General features: G+C 36.0%; 1 protein-coding gene across 1 annotated transcript in view; it reads left to right on the forward strand.

Annotated features, from left to right (window-relative positions):
• SNX29 (sorting nexin 29) overlaps nucleotides 1-27,342 on the forward strand; it is a gene marked incomplete at both ends in the record, with an annotated part of 138,310 nt that overhangs the window by 16,787 nt on the left and 94,181 nt on the right. Inside the window, 9 exons of the mRNA XM_082006780.1 lie at nucleotides 39-219; nucleotides 2,158-2,228; nucleotides 3,055-3,303; nucleotides 4,924-5,293; nucleotides 6,573-6,691; nucleotides 10,599-10,680; nucleotides 11,205-11,287; nucleotides 20,103-20,166; nucleotides 21,463-21,591. Of these exons, the coding sequence (XP_081862906.1) occupies nucleotides 39-219; nucleotides 2,158-2,228; nucleotides 3,055-3,303; nucleotides 4,924-5,293; nucleotides 6,573-6,691; nucleotides 10,599-10,680; nucleotides 11,205-11,287; nucleotides 20,103-20,166; nucleotides 21,463-21,591 (1,348 nt within the window). The remainder of the gene's footprint in view (nucleotides 1-38; nucleotides 220-2,157; nucleotides 2,229-3,054; nucleotides 3,304-4,923; nucleotides 5,294-6,572; nucleotides 6,692-10,598; nucleotides 10,681-11,204; nucleotides 11,288-20,102; nucleotides 20,167-21,462; nucleotides 21,592-27,342) is intronic.

Consider the following 27,342-nt stretch of genomic DNA (forward strand, 5'->3'; position numbering starts at 1 on the left):
TTTTGTTTTTTATTTTTAAGTTTTTTTTTTTCTTCCAGAGCCAGTTTTTTGGTACTATGTGAAAGAAGTTCTGAATAAACATGAACTGCAGCGCTTCTACTCTCTGAAGTCGATTACTACAGATATTGGTAGAGGCCGAGCTTGGTTGCGCTGTGCATTAAATGAACATTCCCTGGAAAGATATGTTCACATGCTGCTTGCAGATAAGAATCGACTCAGGTACTGTATTTGATATCTTTGTAATGCAGGAAATGTCTTGATAAATAAAGTATTAGAACGACCAACCAACGAAAAACCACAGCTGTGATAATATGCCATATTAAATGCTATGCTAGTGAAGCCACTTAACCTCATACTTTCATTTTGTTACTTTTTGAAATTTTGGCAGCTGTTAAGATAGTAGCTTGTGCCTGTACCAACATGTGACCTGAAACTGTCTTCATTCTAGCACATGAGAATATATGCTTCTATCCTCATCTTCGTTTCCATTTTCTTTCCTGACTCCCTTCCCTATTCTTTCAATAGTTTTTCTCACTGAGACCTTGACACCATGCTTCGAGCTGCTCCTCTCATTCCATTAAAATAGTACACAATTGCAGCCTTGATCTTATCAGTTCATCAATGGTTAGTTGTCTGTTGCCTTTTGCAGTTGCTCATCCTGTAATTGAAAAGCTCCATTAGTCAAGTGATAGGTAGCCACTACTGCAGGTCACTTGGAAGTGGTTTTGAACCAGTTTGTGTACCTTGTTGCAGAGTTACTGAGAATAACTTACTATGATTGTGAACTCCTGAGGTACTTTGGATGTGCAAAATATACTTAAGTTCATACTTAACTGAGTCCTACCTTTTTCCTCGTATGTCTTCAGTTCCTTTTCTTTTTTGGAAATTTGGAGTATTTTCTTTTTTTTATCAATAATTGTTGAGCTTGATCAAATCCAGTGCATTCAGCACAAAAAAGACACTCTTTCCATTTGCATGTATTAATGGATGTACTGGATAAGATTATTGCCAGAACGAAGCTTGTTTTCATTTTTAGTGTGTTCCAATTCTCTGTAGCTTTCTTGCAGGATGGTTTTTGATATGAAATCAAATAAAGATGAATAAAACAACAAAGGAAAAAAAATCTGAAAATTGTTGTGAGGAAATTTAATGACTTGGATTGCTACATCACTTATTACTCTCATGCTTGTAGCAGTACTTGTGCAGTGTCAAGATTATCAGCACTCTCTGCATTGTACATAAAATATTATTTCTAAAAAGGCTTATTCCAGAATATTTAAGATTTAAATGTTATCCAAATTCAAATGGGATTTACTGAATCAGTTTACATCCCCAATTCTTACCTGTTTTGGAAACTTTATGTGAATCTGTCGTAATTGTTTAGTATAGGTTGACGGTTTTCTTGCTATACGTTTTTATGTTTTTAACCAAACATAGTGCTTAAACTGAATGCATAAACTGAATGCTGTAAAAATACAGCATCCTGCTACTAGAAAACCCCAGATTTAGAACATCTAAATTAATGTGTTCACAGTGAAATTAGCATTAACTTTTTTTTCTTACACCGAAATTCCTAGTTGACTCTTAACTATTTAGGGTAATTGATGTGGTTTTGGATATTGAAACAGGTCACTGAATGATACAATAATAGAATGATTTGGGTTAGAAGGGACCTTTAAAGATCATTTAGTCCCACCCCCCTGCTGTGGGCAGTGACATCTTTTACTAGATCAGGTTGTTCAAGATGAAGTGGATCTTTTTGCTTGTATTCACACCTTCTAATATTTTATAAAATGGCTTGGTAATTTTGGTCAACTATAGTTATTTAAAAAGTCATATATGCAGTATAGCAATACGTGTAGAGAAATACTATGACTGCTAATGTAGTATGAACCTCCTTGCCCTGAGTGGCACTCTTCCCATTAAAAAAATGCAGAGCTAAAACTGGAGGTAAAATAAAATTTAGCATGTCTTTCATAACTGTTCAGACAGTATGTATTTCAGGGATTCAGGGAGTTTGTGTCACATACAATTTGATCTACTGGTGTACTCATACTGACTTTTCAGAGTTTTCATGTCTTTAATAACTAGAATGTATGTTAATATAGGACTGCATATTCTTTTATTTTCTTTTTTTCTTCCCATTTCAAATTACAGTGTCTTCTATGAAGACTGGTCTTTTATGATGGATGAAGAACGTTCTAGTATGATCCCTACGATGGCAGCTGGTAAGACTTTCTCTTAAATGCTACTGTTCTTGGAAAACTATTTTGTTTGGTTGTGAGGATCTTCTCTAACACTCTTTGCTTATCTGGAGAATGTGTGTCAGGTGCACATTCAGGGTGAATAGTCAAGGTATCATGCCAATTTATACTATGAATTGATGAACTGTTAAAACACTGGATCTCTCCAAAGTCTTTCACATGAATTTTCTAATTCTTCATCAGTAAAGGCTAACTTTTCTAAAAACTAGCTCAGTTTAGAGAAAACAACATGGGTTTTTCCTGACTAGAAAAGAGCAATGATAGACTTTTATAGTAAGACCCAAATTGTAGGTGAATACGTGGAAGGAGAGTAAGAGTATGGAATGATAACAGATAATTTGCTTTTCTGGATTTTGACCACAGTGATGTATTACTGCCTTTTACATCCCTTTTTTTCAGTTACATGGTCACATACTTCATTCTGCAAGATAAGATTCACAGGAGTTTTTTTAGTAGAATATAGGAACCAACAAATACTAAAGTTGGCGTGAAAAGGGTTTAAATACAAGGTTATAAATAAAAAAGTTCACAGTACTTACTGCTTACTTAATGTGCAACTGAACGTCCATGAAGATAAATTCAAAAGTGATTGCATCAGCTTGAATATTATCCAGAAAAGAATGAATGGTACATGAAAGAATAAGAATTCATGCATGGAGAACTGTGGGAATTTTTTTTTTGAAGAACATTTTACATGTCATAGCTTTGTTAGTTCTTAAGTTCTATCTTTGTAACTTTTGTATGAAGTATGTAGCGGATTTTTGGTCTTTTTTTCCCCTTTTATCTGAAGGTCTGAATTCCATTCTTTTTGCAATCAACATTGATAATAAGGATTTAAATGGGCAAAGCAAATGCACACCCACCGTGTCTGATTTGTTAAAGGAATCGACGCAAAATGTAACCTCATTATTGAAAGAATCCACTCAGGGTGTTAGCAGCCTTCTTAGAGAGATAACTGCATCATCCGCTGTCTCAATTCTAATAAAACCTGATCAAGACACTGACCCACTTCCTGTTCTCTCAAAGAATGTAAATTCTGGTAAGCATTTTTTCAATGTTAGTATCATTCAGAAACTTATAAAATATTCAAGTGTGTTTAAATAACGTTTTTAGTTAAATTTAATGCACTATTATGGAACAAAAAACTTTAAAAATAAGTGCACTACACATACAAACCAGTGGAGTGTGAAATAAAAAGCATGACTTTTTTTAGAAATACTTGTGTCAATACTGGATCATAAATGTGTATTTTAGCTTTGTTGTATCACTGTGAGAAGGAAACTAAACTATCTTACCTGTAAAGTGCTTTGCTTGCAACTTGAATTTTAATTTCTTATTTATAAGATTGTGCCTTGCAGTTTCTGATGTGATGATTTTTCATTTTTAGTATGTTTTCTTTTGGCACTTTATCAGTCAGAAATACAGTGCCATATATCTGTTTTTATATATCAGATAAAAATTTTAGCTTGTAATCTTTAAGAATTTAAAATAGACATGGTCTCAAAACACAGTTTTCAAAACAAACTTCGTGGTAAAGCTTTTGTTGTTTAGCACTTTAAATGAGATGAAAGTAGTAGGTGATCCTTTACTTTGGCTCACTTTGTTAGTATAGCATAGGCTTTCAAGAAGAAATAACAGAGTAATTGACCATATGCTGCACATAACTAGAGCATAATGTATGTTATGTGTCCAGTACATGTGTATACAGTGCATGTACCATACAACTTAAAATAAAATGTCACTTTAAAAAATTGGGTTTGTTCAAATGCCATTATATGTTGAATGCTAGAGCAAGTCAGATGTTTCCAGTAAAGCCTATGTTTTTTGCTGGAATTCTGTTTGCATCCAGAATGGATTTTAACATCCTCTTAAGTATGTTAATGTCTTTTTGTGGCTATATAGCAGCTAGACTCAAATTAAAAAAACCCCAACAGTTTAGTCCCAATTGGTGAGTAAAGTTCTGGTATTTCTTAGAGTGTTTCAACTTTGCAAGATCATTTAGCATTATGTGCACATTGGAATTAGTGAGAATAGGTAATAATTTAAAAATAAATGCTGTCACAGTATGGATGTGATGTAATCAGAGAGGACTTCAGTGTATTTCTAGACCAAGAGCTAATTACCTGAGGGAGGGAGCAAGTTTAATTTCTTCTTCTGAAAACTGACTGCTGTATTTCTACAAATACAGACAAAACCAACTTTGCTTGATTTCAGGTTGTGGATTTGAGTGCAAGTTTGTTTTGGGAGTTTGTTCTTTTTAATTTTTTCTCCCCAGAAGTGTTTCATGTTTTCTCTGTTGTGTAGACTTACTCTGCAATATACACTAGCCGTATTCCATGAGAGAATGTGACTGAAAGACTAACTTTTTAAGTTTAATTTTACAAGTTTGTTGAACTTTTTTTTCCAGTTCCAATTGAATACTATTATGAACAGTTATTATTGTTGTTCTGTGATTCTGTGAATGCACCTCCAAAATATCTTGTAAAAGATTAATTATGTAAGGCATATAAAATAAAGATTGTAGTTAAAGATTTAAAAGCTCATGAAATGCCTTGCAGGTTTTTTTCTTTACTAAACTAATTTAGTTCTTTTAAGAAAAAACAAGTGTATTACATTGTTTCTCTTTTCTAAACTGTGTAAACTTTTATGTTGCTACTAGATTTGAAATATAAAAAAGACCGAAAGAAGAAGAAGAGAGTGACAAATATCATCTCATTTGATGAAGAGGAAGATGAGCAAAATTTGGGGGATGCCACAAAGACTCTGATTACAGGAGAAGGTTCAGAGGAGAGTGTAGACAGGTCTTCAGTTTTTGTATTACCCTCGTCTGAAAGCACTCTTGGAAAAAATTTGAATGGGAATGAAAGTAACCATCTGTGGAAGAGCAATTCAGTGTTCATGAATGGGGAGTATGAATACCAGAAACTAGATGTGAAGAGCGTTGATGATGAAGATGCAGATGAGGATGAGCTATGTGGAAAAACGTTAGGAAATAAAGGCACAGAAGGTGAAACGGAAGCTTCTGAAAAGTAAGTAATGTTGCAGGAGCCAGTGGTAAATTTTCCTTGCCTTTTTTTTTTTTTCCCCCCTCCCTCGCCCCTTCCTTTATGGATGCTGGCAAATGTATGTAAGTAAACGAACCGTAGGTTCCCCCCCTTTTTATTTTTCTTTTCCATTTGTCATGGTTTAGCCCCAGCTGGCAACTAAGCACCACATAGCTGCTCGTTCACTCCCCCACAGTGGGACGGGGGAGAGAATTGGAAAAGTGAGGAAATTCATGGTTTGAGATAAAGGCAGTTTAATAGGTAAAGCAAAAGCCACGCACGCAAATAGAGCAAAACAAGGAGTTCATTCACTACTCCCAAGGGCAGGCAGGTGTTTAGCCATCTTCAGCGAAGCAGGGCTCCATCACGTGTGATGGTTTCTTGGGAGGACAGACGCCATAACTCCGAACGTGTCTCCACCCCTTCCTTCTTCTTCATCCCAGCTTTATATCCCAAGCATGATGTCATATGGTAGGGAATATGCCTTTGGCCAGTTTGGGTCAGCTGTCGTGGCTGTGTCCCCTCCCAGCTTCCCGTGCACCCTCAGCCTTCTTGCTAGCAGGCCAGCATGAGAAGCTGGACTGTCCTTGACTACTTAACATGCTGATGTTTTGAGTTGTTGCTATCTACATTTGCTCATCCCGAATTCAAACCATAGCCTCACACTAGCTTCTGTGAAGAAAATTAACTCTATCCTGGCTGAAACCAGGACACCATTTTTTTTAAACCATTTGGGCCTACTACTGTGGTCGTAGTATTTTGCTTCTAACTTACACTGAAAACCAGAATTTTGAGATTTCAGACACATTCTCCTTAAGTTCTCAGTTGTTGAAATTGTTGTATGATACAGACAGGCTATAATTCTAGCCTATTTGAAGTTTCGTTATTCTTAGTGTGGTATCAACTCTATTTTGGTTTCACAGTAAAACCACATATTTTAAACAGAGGAAGCCTTCTATCATCAGAATAGATAGTTAAACAAGACATGACAAAACTGAGAGAAAAATAATAATTTTAGATGCTAATATGCACTCTTTATTTCTGACACAGAAATCCCTTTGGAGAAAAAGAGACAAGCACAGCTTGTCTTGTCTGCTTTGGAATGGTCTGATCTTTAATGAATTTATGTATGTCTGAACCAAGAAATTGGCAGGCAGATTGAAATACAGATTTTTATTGCAGTGATAGCTGTGAAAGAAATATAAGCATTGTGAACATGAATATTGACTATATAAATAGCTTGTTTTGTTTGTTTTAAATCTAGGCCTCATGAAATAGGCACATGCAATTCTCAGATGTGCAGTTGGACTCCTCTACAGGTCCTGAATGATGACTCAGATGTTCTGTTTCCTGTCAGTGCCATTGGCTCTTACTCCCAAACTGGTAGGTATTTTAATTTACTGAATTCCAGCAAACTTTGTAACAGAATTTCTAATATGGGACAATGGTAAGAAATGATGGGATTATAAGGACGTAGGAGATATTGCACAACTGGTATGGGAGGTTCAACTAATTAAAATTTATTCTAGATATGAATCAGCGTTCTCTGTTAGAGAGGATATTTAATTGAGGAGGATTTATCAATGTCGCAATAAACCAGAGTTTTGTTGGGATTAAGCTGTGGTCTTGCATGGTATTTTATTAATGTTTAGGATGGTTGAATAGAAAGTATCTGTATCCATTTTCTAGACATCACTAAGCTGGAAGAAGCTGCAAGTATGTTTGAGAGTTTGAATTAAAATTAATCTTGACAGATTGGAGAAACTGTCAAATACTGGATGCGGTTCAGTAGAAGCTGTTATCTTTTATATACAGGATGAGGAATGATTGACTAGGAAATAATTCTTCGGAAAAGGATATGGGAATCATACAATGGTTTGGGTTGTGAGGAATCTTGAACGATGATGTAGTCCAAACCCCCTGCCATAGGCTGGGACATCTTTCACTACATCAGGTTGCTCAAAGCCCCTTCCAACCTGACATTGAACAATTCCAGTGGTGCAGTATCCACAGCTCCTCTGGGCAACCTGTTCCAGTGTCTCACCACCTGCATTGTAAAAAGAATTTCTTCCTCCTATCCAATCCAAATCTACCCTCTTTCAGTTTTAAAACCGTTGCGTCTTGTCCTGTCACTGCAGGCCATGGTAAAAAGCCTCTCTAGTCTCTCTGCATCTTTGTTATAAGCCCCCTTTAAGTAGTGGGGGGCTTTTACGGGCTGCAGTAAGGTCTCCCTGGAGCCTTCTCTTCTCCAGGCTGAACCCCAACTCTCTCAGCCTTTCTTCATAGGAGAGGTGTTCCAGCACTCTTAATGATTTTTGTGGCCTCCTCTGGACCCACTCCAACAGGTCTATGTCTTTGCTGTGCTGAGGGCTCCAGAGCTGGATATAGTGCTGAAGATGGGGTCTCATGAAAGGAAAATAGAGGAGGAGAACCACCTCCCTCAACCTGCTTGCCATGCTTCATTTTATGAAGCCCGGGATAAGATTGGCTTTCTGGGCTGTGAGCACCGATTGCCGGCGTATATCTAATTTTTCATCTGCTAGTATCCTGAAGTTGTTTTCTGCCAGAGACCCACTATAGTGGGTCACAGCCTATAGTGAATTAATAGTGTCGTGCTTCTGCGGTAAAAAGCATGCTTCATATGGACGTTCATAAATTAAAGTGTCATTTGTAGGTTTATGCTCAGTTGGCACTGATGCGGCCTCAGCTGCAGTATTGTATGCAGTTTGGGGTACTGCACTTCAAGAATGATGTGAACCATTTGTACAAAATCTTGAAGCAAGCAATGAAAATGGTAAAAGGCATGGAAAAGAAGATATGGTGCTTTTCCAGTGTCTGTATTGGTACCAAAAACACACAAAAAACTTCCACTACTCCCCACTCCCCTCCCCGAGTTAATATTTTGCTAGCTGTTTATAAAACACTGCTTTTATTAAACTTTGGGTATGTATTCTCATTTCAGTGACCACTTAAAAGCTTGGCATTCAAATGATGTTTTAATTGTAGAATATTTCATATTTTTTGCATATACCCTATGTATGTGCCAAGAATTGAAAAGGACTGTTAATTGAAGGCCTATGAAAAAGTATAATTCTGAGTTCTGTAAGCTCAGTGATAAAAATAAAGTGAATCATAAAATAATGCTGTACTGCCCTCTGCTGTGTTTTAAGACATGTACATCTTAAATGCCAGTGTTTTAAAAAAAAATAGAAAGTAGATTTTTTTTTTCCTTGTGCTCCCACATTTTTCAATTTATGAAGGAATGGATTTAGAAAACATTATGTAGTTTGTGGCATAGTGTTCTCTTAAGCCACTTTATACAGAAAGTGTTAGAAAAAGTCCATAGATTTATAAGTGTTTGCTGATTGCAACAAATTGAAATCTGGAATACAAAATTCCTGTTTGAGGAGGGGCAGGGGGATTGGAATGGGAGCTTGTAGATGAGCTATGGGAGTTAGTGGCCAGTCAGATACCACAAGGAATCAGGAGCTAGAGCTAGGGGTTTGTAACTGAAATCAAAAGTCAGGAGACCAAGCCAAGATTTAGTACTGGAGACAGATTACCAGAGAGGACAACAAGAAGTGTAAGGGGCTTACTATTGTTAAGGAGATACCAAAGACCCTTGTTTTATCTAGCTTCATCGTGGAACTGTTCTGAAGACAATGTTCAGACTATTAGAGGTGATCAACAACCTGCCCATTCAAGATCCTTTCTATGGATATTTTCAGTTTTCCTCCTCCCCCGCTTTGTCTTTGTGGTAAACCCTATGGTCCAGCGTCCAACCCAGAACGGTATGGCATTGGGCTGGTGAAAGGAATCTTCATCACTTGTAGGAAACAGCAACACAGATTCTGCTGTCAGATTTCCTGATTTCAACTTTCCATGCTGTCACTGTGCCCTTCTGAACTGACAGAATGTACAGGCAGTCTTCACTAAAAGGCCCATCATGCGATCCAAGTATCAACTGAGTGATACACATGGGTACACTCACCTTCTCCCCGGCCATAATGACAATTTGGTGAGATTGAAAGCAAGTTTAGGCAGTTGTTTGCTTGACTTGGAAGTTACACTTTTCCTAGATAAATGATATCAGATGGAAGGTGGGTTAGCTTTTTCTGAGGGCCATTCAGCCCAGTAACTGGCAAGCTCATTATTATTATTATGACAACATTTTTGCTAAAACATGCTTCATGAGCTCTTGTAAAATATATAGTTTAACCCAATATTTTGGTTTGTAGGTCTTACTACAGATAAATAACAAGACATATATTTGAAATACATTACAGCATAATCTATAGTTTTGTATGTTAATATAAGTGTTTTCAGTTTTAGTCTGTTGCAGTGCTTCAGGGACGTGTCAGGGCATATCATATCTCCTAGAGATGAGAAAGCCTGAGTCAAAGTTCAGTTGCTTGGAAGAAAAATGGAGTATGCATTTTAGGAACTGAGCTTCAGTAAACTCTCATTAAAAAATGAACTTTCTCCTCCATAGTTATTCTGATATAACTCTAATTCCCATTAACTTTTTTCTAGAATTTCTGCTTTTAAATTCTGTGCTGTTTTAGCTTATGATTTTTAGGATTGTTTTATGGTTGCTTTGTAACCCTTACATAGTGACATACCGAAAATGTCAATAAAAGGTGTTTTTTTTTTCTCTTCACCTGAACTATCTTAGTGACATGCCCGTTGATGTGTATATTTTGATCCTGATGTTTATGGATCTGTGGACAGATGCCTATTATCTATGCTTTTAAAAAAAAATCTCATCTGTCTGATGCCTGATGTTCAGTACATAGGCATAAGGAGCAAGAGAAAAGACATGATGCTCAGTTGCAAATGCATAAAGGACTGGTGTCTTTGCAAGGTTTCACATACTGGGGACTAACCACAAGTTCTTTTCCTGGAAGTCACAGATTTGTAATGAGTATCAGATGCCATGTGGTGGTTAAACTCATGAGGCTTGTAAAAACAACTTCACTAAGAAGTCTCTTCATAGCTTTGCACCTTTGTTATCAATGTAAAATGTGCATCTAAATTCTAATTTAGGAATTGTGCAATAGTAATTGTTTGGTAAACTCATGGCTGTGTTCCTAAGGGACTTTAGAATCCTGCTGGCATTCAGGGTTAATGTGCAGAAGCCAACCCTGTTGAAAGAATTTAAAGTGTTTAAGAGCTTTACTAAAAGATGAATATTTATATTTCAAAATGTAACTACCTTCCTTCTGGTTTTGTTTTTATTTTGTAAGTACTGTTAACTGAAGAAAGCTAATGCTTGTGCATCCTACTTTAGATAACTTGGAGAATGGAGAAGGGCATGAAAATGATGTTCATGCAGTAGGACTAGTTCCAAGAAGGTCTGATCTTCCTTACAGGTATGTATTGAATATGTTTTCTTCAAAGAAAAATATCTTTACCCTATAGCTGCCAGCTTTTTATTGTTACCTAATGCATAGTTACTCAGTACTGGAAAACAAACTATTTATCAGGGTACTTTGGAAAACGTTTGGAAAGACAAATGCAAAAGCCTACACTTCCCTTTTTACATAGTTTCATATGTTGAACTTTTCCTAATTATCTTGAAGAAGTCATGTAGTCATGTCAAATAGCAGGCAGACTTAACCTCCTGGTTTTGAAAATAGGTTTTATATTGGTTTTAATGTTTTTTTGTTTGTTTGTTTGTGGTTTTTTTTACTGTATTCTCCATGGCTTGTTTATTTGGATCTTTGTGTATTCTTAAATCAGACTCTTAACAGATATATCAAAGAATAATTAAACACAAGTTGATTGAATATGGGCAAATATGATGACAATTCTAGTTTCTGGAATGCTTTTTTCTTAAGTTTTGATGTCAGGATTTTGTTTTCATTTATTGATGATATTGTACTTTTATGACTAGAGTGGAAGTCAGTCCTCCAGCTCAAGCGAATACTTTAAGCAATATGTTGCCTTCAGCTACTGTGCCAGAATCCATGACAATTAGTAAGTACTTCCTTGATTTATCTAGATTGATGGCATTAACTTTGAAAGTCCTATAGCTCTTCATTTCTATTTTTATTTCAGTGAGATTTGTTAGAGAGGCATACAGCGCTTCATTTCTGATATGCTGGCCACATTAGAAATGACTGCTGTAAAATGGTTTTTGATTTCGCAGATCTCAGGTTACAGTTCATTGCAACTGGTGTGACAATAGATTCTCTTTCCACAGATAAGTTAATGCCATCCTTAGACTAGATGTAGCTTGAGTAATTAAATGAACAATAATGATTTAACTTGATTAACATCCTTAAATCTCTGCAAGCTCTGAAACACTAGTGGTTAATTCTGACATGATCTTGTTTATTTTGCCTGCTTTCATTAATGCCCAGTGGGAAAAAACACAAACAAACCCGGAATTCTTTATATGTACACTCAGTCTGTGATTATGATATGGAAATCTGCTCTAAACTTAAATATGGGTTTTCATAAGCAAAAACTTTAGTTAAGATTGAGGTGGAGGATGCTTGTATTTTCACTGGTGTTAAGAGTTGAGCTGGACAGAATCAAATAGCCTTTGCTGTAGAAGGAGATTAGTAGAAGCCCAGACAGTTTGTTGACCTCATAATTAATCTTTTTTCTTCACATAAACTTGTAGAACAAAGACTTAGTTCTTAAATTGACTAGCTGTCTAAACATCTAAGTCAGTATGGTTTTATTTTCCTCACTGTACAGAAAGTTTTGTAGCTGAACTGGTGAATATGGCTTTGTTCGTAAAGCTCTGGGGTGTGTGTTTGTTTCTTTTTATAAATTCAAATATGTACAAATTTAAATTATGACATTTGGGAAATTAGAAGTGATGCAGCCAAGATTCTTTTCTGAAATTGATTTATGAAATCATCAGAATGAATGAACCCTTAAGATACTCTAATCTCGTGTTCTAATGTCCTGTTCAAATGTTCTTTGTCAACGTATGTTAAATGAGGTAGACCATGCATTTTTACTGGGTACTGTTTCAGGCTCTGGCATGGGTCTGTTGACTGAGCTTTACAAAGCTGAAAAATCCTTTCTTACAATATACTTTACGAAGTAGGAAACTAGTTTGAGATTTTTAAGTGACATAATTGAAGGTGTAGATGGAGTTACTGTTGATAGTTACTGTGATACTTTGGTCACTTGATATTCACTGCTCATGTTATTACTTCAATATCTGTTCATCCTTACATTGTTATTTTATTTTTCAGTAATAGAAATTTAATGGGAAATGTTCTGATTTTAGTGCATTCTACTGATTTTGTTGTCTTGTAGATGTATTAGGTACCAGCAGGGGCCGCAATTGGTCTCCTTAGTTGTTCAGTTAGTTCCTATGTGTAGTTGACAGCTATAAAATAGAAAGTAAATCTCGAGATTCTCAATTCTTGACACTTAGCAATCTGTAAATGAAATGAACCACAGGATAAACAGAAGCATACATGCTATCATTACTTGACCATTTCAGAGAAGGTTTTGGTGGAAGGAAGGGGGAAAGCATGTAAAACAATCTATAAAGCCAGAACACTTAGTAAATAATCTAACTGTCATTATAATAAAAGTTCAGCTGACTATGCACATAAGTTAATACCTTTATAATAGCTGATCACAGATAAATTCAGTAAAGATGCTTTTTTCAAGTTTGTTGTTATTGGTCATAGATTCTCTGTACAGGAAGAATTCAGTGCTATGACAAAGCCAGACACTGAAGCTCTTTTTCTCTATTGCAATTAGCAGAAGAATTATTAAATGGTGAGGCTTATATTTTGGTTGCATAGCAACTAATTCTAATGTATCAGGCAAGAAAGATGGAATGCAATAGTGCAGTGAGAAAAGCGGTGAGTTCTCCAATGACTGGATTTTTGTGCTTCTTTCTTTGAAGACAAAGTCTGAAATGAATTAAAAAAAAAAAAAGTGGTTTTCCTGCTTACTTTCGAATTTACTAACCTTTTGTTGGTTCTTTTGTAGGCGAGCTAGAAAATCATGTTATGAGAAGCCATAACTTAGAATTTCTGCCATTTTGAATGCTTTTCCTGAATTTATGTCCTATGCATTTGTAAGGTATAGGTTAACGTAGCAGCAGATACATCTCAATACTAATACCACTCAAGAGAAATCCTAATCCATAGAGTTAGGGTTTCACTGTGTATGTTAGACAGCATTTGAAAACTTGACCTACTTTACAGATCATTGTCTTTAACCAATTTTATGAAGAATTAAGTTTGTCAGAAATTTTCTATTTATGCGCCTATTCCATTATGTCATTTTCTAGTTTAAAAAAATGGTATTTTATCTTGTCATATTTGAATCACAACTTTGTCTGCTCCAATTATTGTCATTGGAAGATTATTTTTTAGCATTATTTTACACCAGAAAAATCTGTCCTACAGCACCAGTCTCCCGATTTTGTTTTTGCAGTGGGAGAAAAAAGGAAGTTCCAAAACTTTAATTTTAGAAGGATGCTACTTGTGTTTTTCTCTACAAGGTTCTTTGATTATAGTGCTATTTTTAGTAAATAATTGTGAACTGAGGAAAATTATAGTGGAAATACTCAGTTTTAAAAGTTGGGCTTAATCACAAAAGTTGGCAAAGGTTGTAGCATTGTACATTATTCCATATTTTTTCTTATATTCTTGAGAAAGACACTTGTTTTCATGATTACTGAAGAACTTTACTAAATAATCAAACCTACATACTATTTTTTTCTCCTGGCTGTGCAAATAAATAAGGTGTATGTTTTTTGTACTTTCTAAATAGCTTCTGACCTATTCTGTAACTTGGTTGCCACCAGTCACTGACAGGTAGTAAGTTCCTGTGCCTTCTCTGAAAGGACAGCTGTGGAAAGAGGGTGTATAAATTTCATCACTGAGAAAAAAGCTGCAGTTCATCTTATGGACTTTTTTTTTTTTTTTGGTCAGGACCCTTCTATACAAAAGGCAGCCAGCACTGTATTGTCTAATTTGTTTCCTACTAAAATTTGCCTGATTAATAGTCATGACAGGATAATATTTACAACACTTTGGAGCTCTAAATAAAGCCATAATAGCCAATGTTCATGCAGGCAGCTTATGGAGCATGTCTTTAAAGGTCAGACTTCTGATTTACGATGTAACTAGTCTGCTGTAAGTTGTATTTGTCTCTGAAAATATCTGTGTAAATTTGCACTCAGGAAAATAAAAAAAATCATTCCTATCGTCTGCTCCCAGCCCACCATGATATTCTATCTGCAGGATTGCAGAGGAGGGCTGCATGACCTTGTGTATACTGAGAGATGATTTCACTTACAGCTCATTCTTCATAACAGGTGATTGCAGATCATACTTATCTGATCTTTGGCTAAACAGCAGAAGAATTGTGAAACTTATGACTTTTCTGGAGGTTGCTGGGAAATTGACAGGTGTTTCTTCAAGCATGGCACTTTTTAATATATTTTATGCACTGAGTGTGACCTTATAAAAGCTTTATAAAAGATTGATTTTGCATGTAGCATGCAAGTGAATTAAAAAAACATTTTAGAGTAAATATTTTCTTTATTATTAATTAGGCACTAGAGACTAATTTCAACAATAAAAGGTAATTTCTGGTGTTTTAAAAAGTGAGGTTTAATATGAAAAATTTAATTAGCATGTTTCTTGATTTTTATTTTATCTTTTCTTACTGATAAAGAAAAACTTGGTTTGGAAATACTGGTTTGCACATGGGAATCTTTTTTTTAAGAAGTTCTTGCAAAAATCTCTCTTAGGATTACATAATTTGAAAGACTTCACTAGTTGTCTTATTATATCTGTTGTTATGGAACTCTGAGTATCACTTGAATTTTAGATCTGTTGGTGTTGGTGTTGAATGCTGATCCCTAATGACAGTAGTGTATCTCTTTCTGTAAAATAACATTAATGGAATGTAAATGACATATCAAGCACAAAGTAGTTCAGAAGTAGGACATAAACTCTAACATCAAACAGTTTTCTGAAGTGGATATACTTGGCCATCCTCCCACTGTTTTATTTAAAAAACAAAAAAACCAAAAACAAACAAAAAGGAAAGGGAGAAAGATTGAGATTGTGAAGTCCAGAAGTTAGAAAATACAAATTTATGGTTGCTGCTACAACCCTGATTCTTTTTTCTTTTCATTTATTCCTTTTTCTAACCCAGACAATGAATGAGACATAAGTCTGCTGAAAAAATTAGACTATGATCGTACACTGATTTCAGAGGCAAGCGTAACTTTCATGCATAACATAATGCATCCTTCCACTACTTAAAAGGGGCTTATAAGGAAGATGTGGACAAGCTTTGTAGCAGGGCCTGTAGCGGTAGGACAAGGGGTAATGAATGGTTTTGAACTAAAAGAAGGTAGATTTCTACTAGATATAGGGAAAAGATTTTTCACAGTGAGGGTGGTGAAACAAGTGGCACAGGCTGCCCAGAGAGGGCAGAGATGCCCCATCCCTGGGAACATTCAAGATCAGGTTGGACGGGGCTCTGAGCAACCTGCTCGAGTTGAAGATGTCCCTGCTCACTGCAGGGAGGTTGGACTAGATGGCCTTTAAAGGTCCCTTCCAACCCAAGCTGTTCTATGAGTCTATGATAACACACAGATAAAAGCTTATGAACTGTGGATGTTCTGGCAGATTTGAAGTGAACCTGTCGCAGTGTATGATACTGGATTTACTTCGTTTGCATTCAGCTGACTGTTCTGACATGCTACAAAATTTTTCAAGAAGCGTAAGTGAGAGTATAAAATTACAATTTTTGAAAGTTTTGAATGTTATGCCTGAATTAAATAGAATGGTGTCCTCCTGGCTCTATTCAGTTACTTGCATCAAAAGGTCATGAAATTGAAGTTTCTGGGTTTTTTTCTTTGTAACTTTTTATTTAATTAATTACACTAATGAATGTTTGGCTCCTTTATATTTACTGTGGATGGAGAGGTTAAAGAAGTGTCGATGATAAACTCTAGTTCTTGTGTTTGTTTTGAGTAATCTATAGAAAATATGACTCCTTACTACTTAATGTGATGAGTATTAACATAAGTATAGCAATGAAGCAGTATTGCTGCTAGGATAAGCATAGGCTGTACAAGCCTTTCTGGAACCCTGGGCTCTTAGCCTAGACTAGTTGTTTGTGCTGATGTATTCTTCCACATCTCCACTGCTATCTGTAGTTGAACTAAATTAGCAAGAAATACTGAGTGTGATGTATGTTTGCTTTTGTGGTCCTAAAGCATTGATTTTTGTCCTATATGTGGTAATGAAATTTGGAGTTTTTGCTTTTTTGTGTCTCTACAGTATTGTCAATTCCATAACTCTCAGAAAAAATGAGGCAAGTAGAAGTAAAAAGCATTTTAACATTTTTTTATCTCAAGAGGCTTTTTTCTTCTCCTTTTATGCAAACCATGGTCGTTAACAGAATATTGCTTTCATGCTCTGCTTACTTGTTTGTGTGTTGGAGAGGCGAGTGAGAGAAGATGGGATTTCAATTCTACTCATACAGAAGATTCTGGGTGGAATAAGGGAAAGAAGATTAAGTTATTAGGCACGTTAAGGTTACAATTTGAATAGGCTGGTAAAGTTGGAAAAATGGAGACAATTTATGATAGCTTCACTGTTTAAATGTTAACAAATCAGTACACATTTAAACAGACTGAGTGTCCATACAGGCAATTATTGTAGAGTAGTCACCCCAGCATAAGTGTAGAGCCAGTGCTACAATAACTTGTCCGGGTAGAAATGACTTTAATTTATTCAGAGTCAGAGAAATAATAGCAACTAACTTAGATTGTGCCTTATCATATTTTAATGACACTCTTGAAATATTTAAAATGCTGTTGGCTTGATGTGTTCTTGAGGAGCATTCTGAATTCAACTTTAAAGATCTTTATTTTGTTATAGAGTGTTACTGTACTGAAATCTTACTATGGATTTTTTTGCTTGTGTTGTACACTTGTACAAGGCTTGAATGCTTACTGGATTATTCTATTTTCCTCATCCTTAGAACAATTTTTTTATTTCACAGAAAGGTTGATGGATTGTGGCCCATTTTCACAATACTATGTATTTTTTTTTCCAGGACTGTTGCAACACACCCATTTTCCACTGCCAAAAAACCCCACCAACAAACCACAAAGTAACCCATACACAAAAAACTTCAAAAAACCCCAACCAACCATTCCAATATGCCCTCAAAGTGACAGTGGCTCATCATGACCAAAAGAATACTAATAGTGTGTTGAGTTTCATGATCATCAAGTTTGATATTTTATAGCTAAATGTAGTATTTAATTCTCAGAAGATAGGGTTTGGTGTTCTTTTTTTTGTTTTTGTGTCGTTCCCCCACTCCCCAAATACTAGTCAGTAGACACTATTATAGACCATCTTTTGAAAAGTGATCATGAAAATAGTGGAGCACAGCGTATTTTGTCATATAGAATCTTTCTATCCTAAGTTTTTCTACAGTTGCTATGTAAATTGCAGTGGTTACCTGGTCACTTCAATGCAATATGAACTTTACTCTTGCAAAAAAGGATATTCCACCTTTTATTCCTCATCCTTATTGGTGTAAAAGGTGTTCTGTTCTGCTCTAACTACTTTCTGCTATGTGCCTTGTGCCAGCAACAGTATTAAACTCAACAGTAAGATCACTTGAAAAGTAGCCCAGCGGAAGGAAAAAAAAAAAAAAAACCAAACCCAAAATGATTTTGAGCTGGATCAGTTCCTGCAAGGACACAGTGTCTGTATAAACACCATTGCCGGAACAAGGGAGGTGGTAGCAAGGATGAGTAAGGCAAACTGGAATATCCTTTTTGCTGAAAGCACCACCTTAGGAGGACTGATTAAAGTAGCCGTGTAATCACAAGTTTGGCTTTGAATGTGAGTAAAGTTATCGAGGGAGAAAGCAAAAGTATCCAGATTTTTTTAATGTGTGTTAGTATTTAATAGCCACAAATTTAACTTTTGGCTTTTCTACAAGATTTTTTTTTTGGTTTTTTTTTTGCTAGCTATATAGAGAACTCACATAAAGAATTGAAGTTACTGCAGAAAAATAATTATTCTTTCTGTGCTGAATTAGTGGAGTGCAAAATCCCTCTAATGTCCTACTGAAATGTTTCTTGCTACTGTCAATTAGTTCTCAAGCTGTAATGTGGAGTGGCTAGGAAAATAATCATCTACTTTCTCCATGGCTGAAGAAGCAGAAATGTTTTGGAAAAAATCCAGCATAAAGAAATTGGATTGGCTGATTTCAAGTGATACAAGAACGCTGATGAATCCTGCCAGGGGGAATTTACCAGCAGATTACCAATGCCAGACTGGAACTGTGGTGTCTGCACTGACTGATACATTTAATTGACATAGTAAAAACTTTCACAGTTTGTCCACTACTAGATTTTGTCAGATTTCATCTGGTTCACAGGACAATGTTAACTTTTTTTTTTTTTTGTGGTGGGTTTTTTTTTTTCTTTTTTTTGAACTGGCAAAATTTCTGTAACTATAGAAAATATTAAGAAAGATATGGGTAAATCAGTGAACTGAATGTAAATGGGAAAAAAGTCCAATGGCTTTGCTTACTTGAGGAAATTAAGCAACACCAGTTCTGCTAGTAAGTTTTCAGTAAAAGCACAAAAAATTTGCTGATGTCTACTTTGAATACTTGCAGAACAGAATTAGCTGATTTATTATATACAAACATAGGAGCATTTAATTTAGCTGAGGGATCTTTTGATATAATTGTGTCCCCACAGAAGCTCTCATAAAATTATTAACATGTGAAATTATTAATGGATTTTTTAAAAAAAATCTAGTTTAGGACATCCTGTCCTAAAACATCCTAAAACATCCTCATCCTAAAAAAATCCAGTTTAGGACATTTAATCTAGCAAACATCCTGATGTTTGCTAAAAGCCATTCAAATCTTTGAAGACCTGTTGTATTTCATGTATTCATGCAAGATCTGGAAGTCAGAATCTGTTTTAGATTAGATGATTAAGTCCTAATAGTTTTCTGTAAATTTATATTAAATAGTAATAGTACAGCTGTACAGTTTTATGGTAAAACCTTTATAACAGCAGAAGGACTCCAGCTGAGGCAGCGCTTTGAGCTGACATTTTTCTGTTTGATGGCTACTATTCTGGTATCACTGGTACACCTAGCTAAAGAATTCTTTAAAAATTCTAAAATTCTGTCATTTTTTTAAAAAACTTTTATTCTTGATGTAATGACAAAGTATTTTTTAAGGTATTTATAGGAAATAAAAAGGTTTTTATACGACATTACAAGATTCAGAAATCCCATCGTCTTTAAGACTGTCTTTAAGACTGAGCTTGAGAAGAAATGCCATGAAGAAGCAATGACGTTATCTCTACTCTAGTCTCACTGTAATAGTTATATTTCATGTGTCAGAATTTATAGCAAGCAAAACAAGCAATTTGGAGAAGTTAAACAGTGTATCTCATTAATATGCATGCAGTGAAAAGGTGCATTGTCCCATACATCTGCAATTAAAAGAAAACCGCTGCAACCACAGGCAAACTTTTAAACATTTGTCTTAAAGGTAGATGCAAACTAATTTGATTTGATCAATACTTCTGATATCGTGTTAAATAATAACAACACTTTTGAAAGATTGCTGAAATTAACAATTGTCTTAATCTCATTGTTATGTTCTTTGCTGCATAGCAAATGATGTTGGCATCATCTTAAGTGTGTTGCTGTATTAATGCCGCTGTGTACATTATTTGTGCTCAGAAATGAGCAAAAATACACCCAGAAATTCATCTTTTATCCCTTCTCTTCAGGTGAACTTCGTCAAGCTATCATGGCCATGATGAATAGAAAGGATGAACTGGAAGAACAGAATAGGTAGTTTTCTTTTTCTAGTCAAGAGGCACTATCATTTAAAAAAAATCTGACTCTCTAATACAAGCTGTCCTTTGTGTAAAGCTGTACATAATCCTTGTGTAATCTTTTTGATGCATATATTATTTTTCTGTGAAAGGTAAGCTTAATACTTCAATATTAAACTGTTGAAACTGAAGAATAATATTTGCAGGTCAACTTTTTCCTTTGAATTCAAATCACATATAATTCTTTGTATCTTCCGAGCTTTTTTCAGTTGTAGTTTTTTCAAAGACAAAACTTATAACCAAAAGATTCTTAAGATCCTTCATGGTAGCTTTCCAAAGGAGAAAAAATTTGTCTTTATACAAAATTTCCTTTTTTTTCCCACCTTTGGGAAGTCATGTAGGATGGCTAAAAGTGTTATGCTGAAAGTGGCTGTCATTTGTGATTGTCTTTATGTCACTTGGGGTAAAATGATGATGTAAATGTAAAAATGTTAAGTCGCTTATGTAAAATGCTATCAAACCTCCTTTGTATTTATTTAGTTTATTGGAACACATAATTAGATTAATGAAAACACAAATGTATTCAAGACGTACTGTTGTTATGCTGTAGTAGGGCTATTTTGGTAATTTACATTTTTCTATAGATATTTTAAATTTTTTTTTTCTTTTAATGTTGATACTACCAACTGATCCCATTTTCCTGCCTCTTATCTTCCCCATTCCCATAATTGTAAGTTATTGCATCGTTCTCAGATTTGCATGTTTTGGCAGAAGGACCAGGATGCTTTGGGTTTTACCATTATGCATCATGCTGACCTTCGCTGTCTGCAAAACCTCTCAAAGGTTTTACAGAGAGGTCTATGGCAGAGCTGTCTGTGAGACAAGGCCCCTGCCTGTCTCCTGCTCTTGCTAGGGAATGTACTGCTTATAGATTATTCCTGAGATGTATGGACTTGCACTGAAACCAGATTATAAGATGTTTTCTATAATAGATTCTTTCTGCATGGTGGTACAGTAGATACCGTAATAGGTTGTGCTTTGGGCATGGTGGTGAGACTAATACAAATTAATAGTAAGTAGTTACAACTGTTCTGATTTGGTCCTTCTTCCTTGTGGCTTTTCATATCTTTGTATATAATCAAATCAGGTGAATTTATTAAATTATTTAATTCCATTTATTAAATTGAATAATGAAATTTTAGGATTACATTAATGATATCATTCAGGCAACCTACTCTGTGATTCGTAGAGTATCTTTTAATTACTAGGTAGTGTTTGCAGTGCTCTAACAGAGGCTGCTGCTTTCTTCCAGATCTCTGAGAAACCTGCTTGATGGAGAGATGGAACATTCTGCAGCACTAAGGCAGGAAATGGACAACTGGCGAAGGAAAGTAGCAGAACAGGAAGAACGACATGCCACAAAAGTCCAAGCCTTGGCACGGTAAGAAGCACTGAAAGTGTCATAAAAGGTAACAGCAGTGGAACAAGGGAATAAAAAGTTCTGCATACAAGAAAAAATAATTTTCAGGTAGTTTAGTTTTCAGAAGAACATAAGTGATTTAGGACTAAAAATCCCATGGACTTCAGTTGAAGTCGAGCTAAAAAAACCACCTTTGGAATATCTTCTGACAAATTTTCTGGGTTTGTGTTTTTTGTTTTGTTAAGTGTTAACAGTAAGTGAGAGTTTAAAATATTAGTAAAACCACTGTTCCAGCTCCAGAGGAAAGAATATTAATGAGCTGAACTTATGACAACATCAAGTTTAATTTAAAAAAGTAGTTAGACTAATACTAAGAAATATAAGCCGTGAAAATACCAGCAGTTAGATGATGAGACTAGATACAAAGGAATGTATTTACGTGTAAGAAAAATGTAAGAAGACTTTTCTCTCTTCATGAATCTATTTTGTCCAGTTCTAACAGCCCGCCCTCCTTTTCTTTTTAAATAATTTTTATTTTACTTGATATTCTTAGTCTGCCCAATCTGGAACAAATCACAATATCAGGGTCCTGGTGTTTTTCCTTCTATTGGATCTAAGATATTCTTGGAGTTGTTAAAGTACCTAACAGTGTCTGCAAACAGTATTTTCCAAGCCTCAAATCTGGTACAGCTTTTAACTACAAGGAGGTGGGGAGGGGAACAGAACAACTGTGTCAGTTCTTATTCTGAACAGACTGATGGTGCTGTCCTAGAATAATTAAATGCTTGTTGTAATAGTGGAAATGGCTGCTTTGGTGCATGTGTAAAACATAGGGTTTTTTTCCAAAAATACACAAGCTGGATTGTTTGGGTTCTAGCTCTCAGATCAGGAGCCGGTGAGGACTTGTTTTGGAGACTATTTCATTTTAATATTACTCCACAGTATTTCCTCTGGTAGATGTCTTATGTAGTTCCACACTGAGCTTAGTAAGGGGACCCCTCTCCTTACTTCAGTAGAAATTGTGCCGAGTGGTCCTAGTGTCAGTTAAATTGAATATTTGTGTCTCTATTTATTGCTTTCAGTTATATAGAATGTGTTAGTGCCAGCTGCTGCTGACACAGATACCCTTACATATGTACGCTTATGTATGTAAGCAGTAAAGAATGGATTATCCATCTTCTTCAGTGACATTTCCATTTTTAAAGCATAACTTTGTTTTCCTTGGGCTGATTTTTTTTGTTGTCCTGTTGTCAGGTTTTCATGGCTGACCACTTTATCAACCACTGTATCATAAGCAACAGTTGTTGCCAAACACTATCAGTAGTACCAATTTCTGAAGCGGTGCAACTGCTTCAGGGAGGATGTATTGGATTTGCACGGCAAGGTTGTGGTAGCAGGGTGCTATGGGGTGGCTTCTGTGAGAAGCTGCTAGAAACTTCCCCTGTGTCCAATAGAGACAATGCCAGCTGGCTTCAAGATGGACCCGCTGCTGGCCAAGGTCAAGCCCATCAGCGACAGTAGTAGTGCCTCTGGGGTAACTGAATTAAGAAGGGGGGAAAAAACCTGCACAACAGTAACTGCAGCTGGAGAGAGGAGTGAGAATATGTGAGAGAAACAACTCTGGAGACACCAAGGTCAGTGAAGGAGGAGGGGGAGGAGATGCTCCAGGCACCAGAGCAGAGAATCCCCAGCAGACCCTGGGGAAGCCCATGGTGAGGCAGTCTGTCCCATGGAGGTCCATGGTGGAGCAGATCTCCACCTGCAGCCCAGGGAGGACCCCACGCTGGAGCAGGTGGATGCCCGAAGGAGGCTGTGACCCTGTGGGAAGCCCGTGCTGGAGTAGGCAGCACCTGCCTGTCCTGGCAGGACCTGTGACCCCATGGAGAGAGGAGCCCATGGTGGAGCAGGTTTGCTGGCAGGACTTGTGGCCCTGTGGGGGACCCAGGCTGGAGCAGTCTGTCCCTGAAGGACAGCATCCCATGACAGGGACCAAAACTGGAGCAGTTTGTGAAGAAATGCAGCCTGTGGGAAGGACTCACATTGGAGAAGTTCATGGAGGATTGTCTCCTGTGGGAGGAACCCCAGGCTGGATCAGGGGAAGTGTGAGGAGTCCTCCCCTTGAGGAGGAGGGAGTGGCAGAGATAATGTGTGATGAACTGACCACAACCCCTGTTGTCTGTCCCCTTGCACCACTTGGGGTGAGGAGGTAGAAAATTTAGGAGTGAAGTTAAGCTTGAAAAGAAGGGAGGAGTGGGGGAAAGGCATTTTTAAGATTTGGTTTTATTTCTCATTATCCTACTCTGATTTGATTGGCAATAAATTAAACTAATTTCCCCAAGTTGAGTCTGTTTTGCCCATGATGGTAATTTGGTGAGTGATCCCTCCCTGTCCTTATCTTGACCCATGAGCCTTTTGTTGTATTTTCCCTCCCCTGTTCAGCTGAGGAGGGAAGTGATGGGGCGGCTTTGGTGAGCACCTGGTGTCCAGCCAGGGTCAACCCATCACAGAAAGACTTTTGAAGGTAAATGCTGCTGTGGTAGTGTGATTTTCTTCTTGCAATTCTAAATTAGCTCTAGAGTAACCTATGATGTCTAAGATCTTGGGGATGATTCACATGCATAGTAAACAACCAACCTATCCCAAATGTTAAATAAGATTAGTAATTTGTGCCTTATCAGAGAGCAGTGTTTGTTTTCTGTATGCGCAGGCAGAGTGCTTAGTGTCAATCGTGAAGTACCACAGCTGAGATTCCTATAAGCTTTTCATTGCATAGCAGAACTAGTATCTGAAAATGGTAAATATAAAGCTTTCTTAAAAAAAATATTTAGAACATTACTAATTCTGCTTTTGATGACACATCAAACCAAACTACTCACTTTGAGGGAGAGAGAGAGATACATAAGTGGGTTTGACATTCATGTGATGTGGGGCAATTGAGACAATGCAAATACTTCATCATTTAGTATTCAAGTTTCAGGTTATAGGAATTGTGTATTCATATTTCTTTGACTCACTTCCCCCACAGTTTTAGAATTTGCAGTGACATATTGGTGAATCACATATTTGTAATGCACTCACCTTTTTAAAGAATAGATAAGGAGCTTTTATAACAAGATCTAAAGAGGTGCTCGCTTAGACTAACTTGTTATTTTTAAGCAAGTTTCATTTCTCTCATTGCTACAGAGACAGGGTACATTGTGTTGATTGTTCTTCTGAAAGTCAGTTTACCTTGTCTGTGAAAAAAACAGTGTTGGGAGCTTCTTAGGAACCGCACATTCTTGTGTCACTGGTTATTTTGGACGCATTTCTTTAATGATTCATTGCAACTTATTTTCTAGTACATAAGAAGCTTTGCATATAGTTATTTTGGAATATAGGGTTTTCTTCTAAATTTTTTTGTTGGTTCAATTTGTAGACTGTAGGTGATGCTACTGTAGTAGCAACAGTAGTAAATTTTTAAAAATAAATAGTATTTTAAATCAGGAATTTGTGCAAGGTGAATAGCTTGAAGAATTTGAAATAACAAAAATTTTGGATGCACTTTGTAAGTGCTGCATAATACACTAGGTGAGTGAGAGGAAAGTTTTAGATATTTTGTAATCGTGAAATCTCACTGTTTACCTTTAAAACAGTTGATCCTATAACTAGGGTAGAAAGATTTCCTCAACTGTAATATTCTGAACGTCTTAGAGCAAGGAAAATTATCAGTAACAATCTGACTATTGTAATTTGATGAACAAGTATGCTTCAGATTATAAGAGCTGATATTTATGCGTGTCCCCAAAGCTTTTGCGAAGAATTTGACATACATATATTCTTGAAGGCTTTGAGGGCACACATTTCAGTGATGTCAGTCAGGGTCGAAATGGTTACATCTGAATATCTGCAAAATTGATTTATTGAGCTGGTCTCCTAGACTCTCCAAAGAGTCTCTAGTCTCCTAGACAAAATGCTAGCTTACTTAGAGAAATTTTTCTGAGTTTCCCAAGTTCTTTGTGAAAAGTACAAAAATTCTTAGGTCATTTTAGCTTAAAGTAGTGGTAATCTCATTCTTCCATGTGAAGTATTTGAATAGCTCTTTCATAACAGTTATGATATTGTTTCAAAAAGAGCAGTATCAGCATTCAGCCTATTTCCTAGCCTTCCAATAGAATAGACTAAATAGGCACTCTCGTAATCATTTTGTAAGCTGATGTGTTTTGTTTTTTTTTTTTTTTCCCCTCGTCAATGAGCCTTTCTCAAATTTCATGGACATGTTGTGCAGTGGCTTCTTGGCAATGCTGGAGGTTTTTAATTGAGATTCTTTTTGCTGTATGGAATAGTATTATATCCCTTTGTGAGGCAAAGAAATTATTGAAGTTGTGAAGTTGGATAATCTCAGATTGCATATTCTTAGACTATATTCAGAAAAGTTGGAGGAAAGCATTTTACAAAGGACAGGCTTTGTAGCAAGAAAAGAGGATAGAAAAAATGATAATGCACCATGTAGGGGAATGGGGGGGATGAGAATTTGACTATACTTTATCTTGCACTTTTATGTACCTTCTGTTTATTATACATTTCTGTAACCTAATCTGCCTCCTCTTATTTAGTGTCAGTATTACTTAAGCCACATTAATATAAGATGCCAAATAAAAAAAAAAATCTGTTGTACAATCCTTCATTCAGATCTGTAGCGCTTCAGTGATGGGTGAAATGATGTGTTGTGCATCTTGAAATGATTGCACCACTTACCTTAAGCAGCTTCTTACAGAAAGGAAAAGATAACTTTTGTCCTTGCTTCTGAAAACAAATTTGAATATTCCTATATTCAATGATTTTTTTTTCTAGGTTAGTTAGTTGATGACATGTCACAAGTTACAAAATCATTTTATAAAAAGAGTGCGATACGTTATTGCGTAAGATAAACAACTTCCTCATATTTTTTATCCACAAAGCCATTTTTTGCTCTTTCAGATGTGATACCAATGCTAAGATAGAGCCCTTTCATAATTTAGATTTGAACACAGTCTATGTTGTGAACCTATCATGAGAATATTCTTCAGTTTATCATCCATGTGGTGTTTGTCTTTCATGACAAGCAGTTAAATTTATATTATTCCTCGTTACAATTTTGTTCAGAGATTGGTTTTATACTGTAATCTTACGTTGTATAGAGTTCAGCTTCCACTTCTATAAGTAATAGTTCTCATTTTTCTTATTTCACTTAGAATATATATGATTACAATTAATTGTGATCTTGCACCTCCTAATAGTAGGTTAATAGAATAATTCAGGTTGGAAGGCATCTCTGGACATCATCTAACCCAACCTCTGTATATAGATTTACATATTCTTGCAGTACACTGGTTATTTCAATTCATTCTCAAGATTCACGCAATTTTTTCATTATTTGGAAGTTTGGTACCTTTATTGTGTTTTCTAAAACACTAAGTTTTTATCAAGACATAGATATCTGTTGGATTTTTGGGTTTTTGTTTCAGGGTGTGGTGTGTGGTTTTTTTTTTTTGTTTTGTTTTGTTTATAAGCCTGAATTTAGAAAGACGACATATTTTAGGAGTGAGGTCCACAGAAAGCACGTATCTGATGTTTGTGCCAGAAACTTAATTACAGTATTCTTCACATGCCTGTGGTTGAGATACATGAGAAACTACTCTTTTTCAAAATCTTTTCTTACCATGCTCATTTTACAGAAGCCCTAGAGGAATTTCTGTATCTTCTTCAAGAAGCAATTGTGTGTTGTTTTTTTGATTTTGTGGGGTTTTTGTTTGT

Source organism: Phaethon aethereus, assembly GCF_964289735.1.
Source record: "Phaethon aethereus genome assembly, chromosome: 15".
In the NCBI taxonomy this organism is placed as follows: domain Eukaryota; kingdom Metazoa; phylum Chordata; class Aves; order Phaethontiformes; family Phaethontidae; genus Phaethon; species Phaethon aethereus.